We start from the raw sequence: 10,314 nt of genomic DNA on the forward strand, positions 1-10,314 counted from the left end.
CCCCCCCTCCTCCCCGCAGGCCCTGCCCTCCTCCCTGCAGGTGCACCTCAGGCAGGTTGAACCTCAGGTGGTTGCACATGATGTTGAATCGCTGCTGCGACGCTACACCTTCCACGTAGCGCGCCAGGAAGAACCAGGGGTAGCCGAGGTGGACGTGCCGGCCAGCGGGCAGAGCCACGGAGAGGTTGTGGGTCTCCGCGAAGCGGTAGAGGATGTTGAGCACCGTGCTGCTGGCCGTTTTGTGCGTCTTCAGGAACATGATGTTGGTGACGGGCGGCCCCTTGGCCTGACCGCCAAACAGGCTGGGAGGGAGGGCACACGCCACGTCAGCAAGGGTGCAGATGCCCCGACCCATGCCCAACAGCGACCCCTGGCCCGACAGACCCAAAGAGAGACCTTCCAACCTGAGCCCCCAGCTCTGGGCTGGGGGCCCACTGGGTAAGCACCAACCCATGGCCCCAACCCTTGCCCCACTCCACAGCCTCCCATCCGGTGGCCTGAACACACACTCCCCCAGCTGTCTCCCATAACCATGCTTTCCCCAACCCTGTGCCCCTGAGAACTAAAACCCCTAACGCTCCCCGAATTGACTAAAGAACCCCCTATTGGCCAAGGGGGCCCCAGGCACACCTTAAAACTGAGCCCCCAGCAGTGATGGGATGGGAGGTCAGACACCTCACTCATCACAGCCCCTCCCCTCTGCGGTTTAGACACAGCAACTGCCCAGCGTGAATGTTAAAACAGAGACATCATGGAATACTATGCTGCCAAAAAAAGGATGAGTTCGTGTCCTTTGCAGGGACATGGATGACGCTGGAAACCATCATCCTCTGCAAACAAACACAGGAACAGAAAACCAAACACTGTGTGTTCTCACTCATAATTGGGAATTGAACAAGAATACATGGACACACGGAGGGGAACCGCACACACTGGGGCCTGTCAGGGGAGGTGTGGAAAGGGGAGGGAGAGCATTAGGACAAACACCTAATACATGCAGGGCTTAAAACCTAGATGACGGGTTGATGGGTGCAACAAATCACCATGTATACGTATGTAACAAACCTGCACGTTCCGCACATGTGTCCCAGAACTTAAAGTAAAATTTTAAAAAAGATTTTTTTTTTTTTTTTTTTTTTTTTTTTTTTTTCACAAAAAGAGACCATAGCCTGGCAGAACCGACTGTGGCCCTAAGACACCAAATCCTCAGCAGGACCCAAGGCCACGCAGGCAGGGGCTTCGTCCCACACACCGCACTTAACGCAGAAACCAGATTCTCCCTGCCACAGGGTTCTCTTTTTCTCTGGCAGCCAAACACTGGCCTTGAGATGAGCAATGTGAACCCAGGTGCAGCTCAGCCCCTGCCAGACGCGCCTCACTGACCCCTGCTCCACTGGCCACAACCGCAGCTGCACTGGGACAGGAGCTGAACAGCAGCTGTCTCCTGAGCGAGGACCCCTGGCCCGGCCTGGTTCTGGCGGTTTAGAGGCTGCACATCGAGGGCCTCCCGTCCCGGCTTCACCTGTGACCTGCAGGGCCTCATTGTAACACGGTTAGATGTGAATTCTCCACCCCAAGGTGAATGTGGGTCACATGTACCATACCAGTTTGTTCGGGGCAAGTGTGTCAGGACAGTTTTGTGAATATTCGTGGCGCCTCCTGTCACCTGCTGAACATGTACTTGGCCAAGCTGTTCAGAGTAAGCCTCTGTCCCATCCACCCCACCCCTGTGAAGTATCCACTCACAGTCTGTGTCAGCAGCTGTGCTCCTAGCCTGTGGTATGCCTGGACTTTATAAGAAACAAAGTCTCCTCTCCAAATTTATAGATGTCACGATTCTTTAGTTGACATCCCCAACCCTGGAATCCAAACCCATACTACCTATCACTGTGTCCCCAGCCCGGAGACCCTCAACCCCGGCCTTGGGGACCCCCACTGAGAGAGCATCCCCAGACCCATCACTGTGCCCCCAACCTAGTAGAGCCCCTCAGCCCCGGCCTTGGGGACCCCCACTGAGACAGCGTCCCCAGACCCATCACTGTGCCCCCAACCTAGAGACCCTCAGCCCCGACCTCAGAGCCCCCATAGAGACAGTGTCCCCAGACCCATCAGTGTGTCCCCAACCTAGAGACCCTTAGCCCCTGCGTCGGGGGTCCCCATAGAGACAGTACCCCCAGACCCATCACTGTGTCCCTCAGGAGCTACACCATCTGCCCCACATGTCACCCCAGCCTTCTCCCTGGCTTCAGGGTGCCGGCATGCTGCTGGCTCTGTGACCTCAGCCACACATGCAGTGCTTCTTGGCTGTCCCTTCACACCAGGAAAAGGAAGGACTCCAAAGCTGAGACCAGCAGCCAGATGTGGGGCTGGAGTGGATGCTGGGCCCACTCCTGGGACCCTATCATGACACCCACCCAGTGGGCCTGGAGTAGCAGGTGCCCTCCCTGCTCCGGAGCAGGGCGGGCAGGAGTGACCAGGATGGTGGGGTCAGGGTGGCCCAGGGTGACAGAGGTGGGCAAAGACAGGGGCCTTGGGACCTGTCTCCGGCAGCTTGGCCCAGAGGGTGTTGGTGCTCCCCTCCCTCCTCCAACCAGAGGGGCTGGGGAATGGTGGGGCCTGGAAGACCCCCCAGCAGCCTGGCTGAAGCCCTGGCCTGGAGGCACAGCTGGGCTGCAAGGTGGACACAGGTGGGTGGGCACAGGTGAGGCGGGCATGGGTAACTGGGCACTGGTGAGGTCGGCACAGGTGAGGGGCATGGGCAAGGTGGGCATGGGTGAGGTGGGCACAGGTGAGGTGGGCACAGGTGAGGTGGGCACAAGTGGGGTGGGCACGGGTGAGGTAGGCACAGGGTACAGGTGGCCACCTCTGTGCACCAGGGGCCCCACAGAGGCTGTGTCTCGGGCAGGTCGGGGAGAGGGTCTCCAGGCGGGCCCAGGGCTGCACTGTCTCACCTGAGCATGGGTCTGACCTTTTCCTTCCCAGATCCAAACCTAGGCCCAGCCCAGGCCCACCTCTGCTGTGAGGAGCAAGAAGGTGGCCTCCAGCCCTGCCTCCCGCACCTTGGTACCCTCTGCACACACTGGCTCTGCCCCCAAACCCCTGCTCCCCAGAGCCCTCCCCACAGGCCAGGTGGATTCGTGGTTCACAGGAGACGCTCATGGGTCTCCCAAGGAAGGGCCCATCCACCCCTCCTCTTCCAGAAGGGTGCAGGCCCGGTGGGAAGGCGCGACCGTGCTGGGGTCCCCGGCTCTGCCCTCTGGGCTGTTGAGGGCCCAGGGCAGGACTTACGGTATGAGCAGCTCCAAGTCTGTGTGCAGGAATCCAGCCAGCAGGAGCAGTATCAGGGCGACGAGGAGGAGGATGACCCGGAAGTACCTGTGGGTGGGGCACGCTGTGAGTGCCCAGGCCGGGCTGCACCAGTCCCACCCCTACCTCCCATCCCAGGTCACACAGGTTTGGGCCTCCCCTCATCTCTGTAACGTCTTGTCCTGAAACTCACTGGGTGCCCGCCCGGGGGTGGGGGGGTGACCTGGAACAGGCATGAATCTGACTCCACCTTGAACACCCTGCCCGGCTCACGGCAGGAAAGAGCCTCGTGGATGACCCATCCCCTTCCCTGGGGTTTGCAAGCTGCCAGAGCCACACTACTGGGACCAGAGGTGGGAGCGGGTCAGGGGACCTCTGACTCCTCAGGGCCCCCTGGGAGACTGTGATGGGATGGAGACCCTGAGCTCAGCACCCCCAGGGGGGCTGGAGAGGCTGAGAGGTTGGTGCAATGGACTGTGTGCCCCCAAAAGCCATAGGCCAAGCCCCTAACACCCAGCATGATGGTGCCTGGGGGTGAGGCCTCTGGGACATGGCCAGGGCTGGAGAAGGTTGTGAGGGAGGGTGGAGTCCCTGTAAGGGGAGTCATGTCCTTGTAAGAAGAGGAAGAGACCAGAGAGTGGCTTCCTCTCCCCACTCTGGCTCCCCACATGGGGGCACAGCGAGAAGGCGGTGTCCGCAGGCCCAGAGGAGGCCCGCCCCAGGAACCCACCCCACTGGCTCAGACTCCCACCCGCCGGCCTCTGGAACCGTGAGAAGCACACGTCTGCCGCTGAAGCCACCGTCTGTGGTGTCTGCTGTGGCAGCTGGGATGACTGAGCCCAGGGCCAGCATGATGTCTCGACAGAGGTGGGGCCCTCACAAGGAGGCCTCAGAAGGCCTGGCCTGGGTCCTAGGAACCTGGCAGGTGCAGCCAGATCAGGGAAGAGCAGATCTGGATGAGGCCTGCCCTGGGAGTCGGGTGGGGAGCCAGGGTCCCCCATCCTCTGGGCAAAGCCCCTCATCAGTAGAGAGCACCAAAGGGGTCCCTCAATGATGGATTGGGGGCGCCACATGGGCTGTGTCTCCTCAATGATGAGGTGGGGGTGCCATGTGGACTATGCCCCCTCGATGGGGTGGGGGGTGCCACTTGGGGCCAGCTCAGGGCCACCAACAGCCCAGCTCCCCATGGGAACCACCCAGTAAGCATCTATCCCTGGCACCCAACCGCTGGTAAGGGCCACTCTGTTTCCCAGCCCCACCTGCTGTCCGACCCCGCCCACTGGCCCTGCTCCATGCCTCCCCTCTCAGACAAGACCAGAGCTGGCCGTGCACCCCTCGGCCATCAGGGAGAGAGCAGTGGGATGTGGGGAGGTGGGTGTGCTGGGCTCCACTCATGACAGTGGAATAATTAACTCTGGATGAGACAAATCTGTCTTCTGCAGAAGCAGACCGAGCAGGGCCCTGATTTGTGGTGACACATCCGTGGCCGGCCCAGGGAGGGCTCCTGCCCTGGTCCTTGGCAGCTTCCCTGCTGACCAGGATGCTCCGAGCCTGCTTTGCACGTTTCCTGGCCCAGGCCTGGAGTGAGCCACGTTTCCAAAGGGCCCTGGGTCCCGCTGGTAGGAAGCGGCCTTTGGGAATCAGTCTGGGTGCTGGGGTGCTCACTGCCCAGAGAAGGCCACATGTCTGGGCCTTCTCCGTAGTCAGAGCTCAGAGCTACACGTCGGAAGACAGAACCCTCACGAGTCCACACCAGGAACCTCCAGCTCCAGTTCAACACTGCAGCTTTCAGCAGAACCTCTGTGTGTGACCTCTTGTCTCCTTTCTTCCACATCAAGGGTCTGGGTCTCAAAGACACTGGAGATGGCAGAACTAGGACCTCCTGTATTTCTCACCTGCTTCAGGCTCACGGCACACCCAGCACCTCAGATACCAATGCCAGCTCCCACCATGGCGCTCCCACAGCCACGCCTGTAGGCCCTGCAGACGGCACAGGAGTTTCCCCGCCCTCCGTTCACCTTCGCCCTACAATGCTCTTCAATGCCCCCTCCAGTCCTTACGGCAAAATGGGAACCACCTCGGAGAGGCTCCCAGTGGCCAACGCCCAGTAAATGTTAGAATCCCAGGTGCAGGGAGGCGAGTGGAGGGGCGGACAAGCAGAGAGGGCCACGCCCCCCCGCAGGGTCAGGGTCCCATGGGAGACAGACATCCTCGGGAGAAGGGACATGTTTCCCATACCCAAACGTGGCCCCACACGGAGTGGGGTTCCTGCCCTGCCGTTGAACCACTTCTGTGGACTTGCCAAGACCCTCCCAGGGAAAGCGACTGCACCGGGGTGGGAAGGGCAGTTTTACAGCTCCGCATAGTTAGAGTTTAACCCACTGATAAGCCCACACAGGACTTCACCAGCCTGGCCTCTGAGACGCCTCCGCTGGCCATCCCTTCGTTCCGCCGTATTAAACTCCTTCCTCAAACACTCTGCAGTTTTATGGCCCCTCATGCACTTTTATACCCACTCTGCACTTTTATGGGACACACTGGCCATCTGTTAGAGGCGTTGCGTTCTCACTTAATAACTGCCTCAGCCTTGGGGCGGCATGAACCTGTCTCTGTTCTCTGCAGCTGCCCAATTAAAACAATGATGTTTCCAAAATCTCACAGCTTTCTCAAGGCCGCTCTTCCCCGTCAACAGGGGTCAGGTAGGGTGGTCAGTGTTGGAGCAACCGGGAAGGGGGTGACCTGGGGGCCCCAGAGGTGAGCCCAGCCACAGGAGCACTTGACCGACCCAGAGGACCGTGGGGCAGGAAGTGGGTGATGTGTTCAGCCAAGCAGAGAGATGAGGCTTCTGTCCTTATACCCAGGAGTTCACAATGTCACACTCTCCTTTAAGGAGAGCCTGTGGCTGCACTACGGTGAACTTACCAAAAACCACTGAACTGTGCACTTTAATTGGGTAAGTTCTTTGGTATGTGAATTGCATCTCAATAAGGCTGTTTACAAAATCAATTAAAAAATGATAAAGAGTTCAGCTGCTGCAAAATTTGAAAGCCGAGGCTTGCAGGGGAGGGAAATGAAATATTGCTAAAATGATAAACCATCTGACATTGCTTTCAAGTGTTTTTAGCTTCTAGTGGCTTCCTGAGGTCCCCAGGACCCTCCCCTCAAGCTGAAGCTGCCTTATGGGACTTGCGACTGTGGGGCCTGTGGCCAGGTCCCGCTGCCTTTGCTCCGAGGTTGCTGGAGAGCTCAGTGGATCCCAAAGAGCCTCAAACTTCCTGCTGTTGCAGCCTCGGGGCTTGGAGGCCTGCTGCCTCCTTGGAGCACCCAGAAGGTCTGGTTTTCCAACTCCGGGCAGGGCCATGAGGGGCCATGGTGCACAGGCCCCAGCAAGTGGCTCCAGCAAGTCCCTGAGGCTCCCCAAAAGAAAGAGCAGAGAGGCTGGGGAGGCACTGGCCCAGATCCAGTGGGGACAGCGGGGACAGCCCGAGGCGCCAGCCCAGGGCCTGCAAGCACACCCAGTGAGTGACCTGTCAGTGCCAGCAGGATGGCAGTTTGCAGGGTATTCAGGGAGAATCCTGCAACTTCTGAGTAAAAACCAACAGAATATCTAAAATTAGGGGGTAATAAAAGTCTTGGCCAGATGTAGTGGCTCACACCTGTAATCCCAGCACTTTGGGGTCTAAGGTGGCAGGATCAGTTGAGTCAAGGAGTTCAAGACCAGCCTAGGGAATACAGTGAGACCCCCATCTCTATGAAAAACACAAGCATTAGCCAGGTGTGGGGGCTGGAGACTGTGGTTCCAGCTACTCGAGAGGCTGAAGCAGGAGGGTCACCTGGGCCAGGCAGGTCGCCTGGGCCAGGCAGGTCGCCTGAGCCAGGCAGGTCTGGGCTGCGGTGAGCCTTATCTCACCACCGCACTCCAGCCCAGCGACAGAGCCAGACTGTCTCAAAAAGTAAACAAACGACAACAACAAACGCCTTAAGACATCCCGTCTCCAGCTCAGGGAACTTCCGGTTTGGGAAACCTTTATGACTATGAGGAAAACCCATGGGAATTCTTATGGTGATGGTTTGTTTGCACCCAGGATTAGACAAACAAATGTAAGAGGATGTCTTCCTCTCACATTTCACCCCATTTTCTTTTTCACATCTTTTGGAGAAAGCATTTTAGAAGAAAACGCATCTGTGGTCCCAGGTTTTGTCTGACCTCTCATGACTAGGATGGTTCACTCCTAGATGGACAGGTCCTGAGTTATCAGGAAAGCTCATTTTTAGCAGGTTGTGAAGTCTCATGTCCTATGAAGAGAAATAGGGGACGGAAGAAAGAAAAACAACAACAAACCAAAGAACAATCCTGGAAAAATCGATATAGGCCACATACTCTGAGGCCCATACGTCGGCAGGCAGGCATGAAAGTGGCTTATGTGTGTAAACAGGCTGCTGATATTTTCTTCTCAGGTTTAAGTTGTCTGGCTTCAATTCGCAGGGCTTTATGAAAGCACAGCTTAGGTTTCAAATTAGGAAAAATGGGGGCGGGGTGGGTGCGGCAACTGATACCTGTAACCCCGGCACATTGGGAGGCCCAGGCAGTGGATCACCTGAGGTCAGAAGTTTGAGACCAGCCTGGCCAACATGGTGAAACCCTATCTCTACTAAAATAATAAAAGTACAAAAATTAGCTGGGTGTGGGAGCAGGTGCCTGTAATCCCAGCTACTCGGGAGGCTGACACAGGAGAATTGCTTGAATCCAGGAAGTAGAGATTGCAGTGAGCTGAGATCACTCCACTGCACTCCCGCCTGGGCGACAAAAGTGAAACTCCATCTTAGAAAAAAAGAAAAGAAAAATGGGGGGGTGAAGCAAAGGGAAAAAATAGAAAACATTATTTTGAAGACTTGTAGCCAAGAAAAATTAGAATTTGGCCCAAACTGTAGAAAAATAGTAAAAATTGAAAACACCGGGCAAGACCAACACTACAGTTTCAAAACACAACTTTTCTCTCTCCAGTTTCCCATTTTTACTAAAGACAAATCATGGTAGGATTGGTCTGCTTTATTAAACCTGGCCTAATTATTTGTATACAGTGCAGCCAGAATAATTATTTTTACGTAGGTTTTTAATTGGCTTTGATGGAACGTTGTTTCATAGGAGGAATCTCAGATGAGACTTTTTAAAGCCGAGCCCAGCCATGAATTTGTGCCACCAAATACCCATGAGTTGCGTGATTCTCACCTCTTGAGGTTCCAGGATAAATTTGGGGCTCCCAGGCCTGCTGTCAGAGAGTGATACATTCTTTTCCTTTTTTTTTTTTTTTTTTTTTTTAAGGCAGAGTCTTTCTGTCACCCAGGCTGGAGTGCAGTGGTGCGATCTTAGCTCACTGCAATCTCCACCTCCCAGTTTAAGCAGTTCTCCACCTCAGCCTCCCAAGTAGCTGAGGCATCTTCTACCAGGCCTGAAGATGGGCTTTAACTGCTGACAGTGTTTAAAATGGAGCAGGACTTTGTGTGTCCTTTTCACACCCAGGAGTCAAAGTCCTGTAACTCAGTGTCACAATTACTTTAAAATCTCATACAAAGAGAGAAACAGATGTGATAACCTTAGTTATTACACCACGCCCGGCTATTTTATTATTTTTTGTATTATTAGTAGAGATGGGGTTTCACCATCTCAGCTAGGCTGGTCTTGAACTCCTGACCTCGTGATCCACCCACCTTGGCCTCCCATAGCTCTGGGATTATAGGCGTGAACCACTGCACCTGGCCCAGAGAATGATATTCTTTACTTGCCAGAGGTCAGGAACCCTGTACAGGGACTGTGTAGGCAAAGTTATGAGGCCAGTTTTCCAAAGGGCTTCTATTGGCTCCATAAGTCAAGTTTGATTACTTAAAGGGAAGCTCACTATTGCAGTAAAAGCCTTGGTAAAATAACCAGTTTATCCAATCCTGTCCTGTTGCAAAATGAAAACAGATTCTTATTGCACTTATACAACTAACTGTATTGCCATAAGTTAAAAATAATCACATATAGTTTCCAAATTCTGGGGAAACCACATAGAGAGTGTCGATGAAAAGAGCCAAACTGTAAATAATTGAAGAGATTTATTCCAGGCCAAAATGAGTGACCATGGCCCATGACACAGCCCTGAGGAGGTCCTGAGAACATGTGCCCAAGGTTGCTGAGGTGCAGCTTGGTTTTATATATTTTAGGAAAGCATGAGCTATCAATCAAAAACATTAAAGAAATACATTGGTTTGGTTCAGAAAGGCAGGACAAATCAAAGCAGGGGCTTCCAGACTATAGGTAAATTTAAACATTTTCTGGATGACAATTGGTTGAGTTTATCTAAAGACCTGGGATCAACAGTAAGGAACGTCCAGGTTAAGGTAAAGGATTATAGAGACCAAGTTTTATTGTGCAGAGGAAGCTCTCAGATAGCAGACTTCAGAGAGAGCAGGTTGTAAAATGTTTCTTATTGGACCTAAAAGGGTGCTTGGCTCTTAGCTGATTATCTCCTGGATGTGGAAAGAAGGGAAGGAAAACAAAGGAGAAAGGGGATGATTCTCTACAGAATGTGGATTTTTCCCACAAGAGACTTTGCAGGGCAATTTCAAGGTATGGCAAGGAAAAATATTTTTGGGTAAAACATTTTATTTTTCTTCCTTGTTATGCCACAGTCAGATTGGAAAGTAAGTCACGATATACAGGATAAAATAAAACCCATCTGATGAGAATTTATGGTTCGTAGGGCATGGCTCCCCAGACCCCTTAGAGAGGAATTTGGGCAAGATAAAAAATCAGAGCCTAGTCCTCAAGAGAAACAAATATACCCCAAATTATGTTCATAGGAGTATACTGAATTGTAAAAAAGCTGTCAATAGGCCGGGCGTGGTGGCTCAAGCCTGTAATCCCAGCACTTTGGGAGGCCGAGACGGGTGGATCACGAGGTCAAGTGATCGAGACCATCCTGGTCAACATGGTGAAACCCCGTCTCTACTAAAAATACAAAAAAT

At 54.2% G+C, this 10,314-nt stretch overlaps 1 protein-coding gene across 2 annotated transcripts in view; it reads right to left on the reverse strand.

Moving 5' to 3' along the window:
* Positions 1-10,314, reverse strand: part of GAL3ST2 (galactose-3-O-sulfotransferase 2) — a 28,077-nt gene that overhangs the window by 3,565 nt on the left and 14,198 nt on the right. Inside the window, exons 2-3 of one of the 2 annotated variants that reach the window (XM_032269566.1) lie at positions 3,289-3,375; positions 47-302 (exon numbers count right to left, since the gene is read on the reverse strand). In XM_032269566.1, the coding sequence (XP_032125457.1) occupies positions 47-302; positions 3,289-3,375 (343 nt within the window). Of the gene's footprint in view, positions 1-46; positions 303-630; positions 744-3,288; positions 3,376-10,314 lie in introns of those variants that run through there. The other variant, XM_032269569.1, reaches the window with a different exon arrangement.

The sequence above is a fragment of the Sapajus apella genome, unplaced genomic scaffold, assembly GCF_009761245.1.
Source record: "Sapajus apella isolate SASKATOON/1434 unplaced genomic scaffold, GSC_monkey_1.0 scaffold194, whole genome shotgun sequence".
NCBI classification, from domain to species: Eukaryota; Metazoa; Chordata; class Mammalia; order Primates; family Cebidae; genus Sapajus; species Sapajus apella.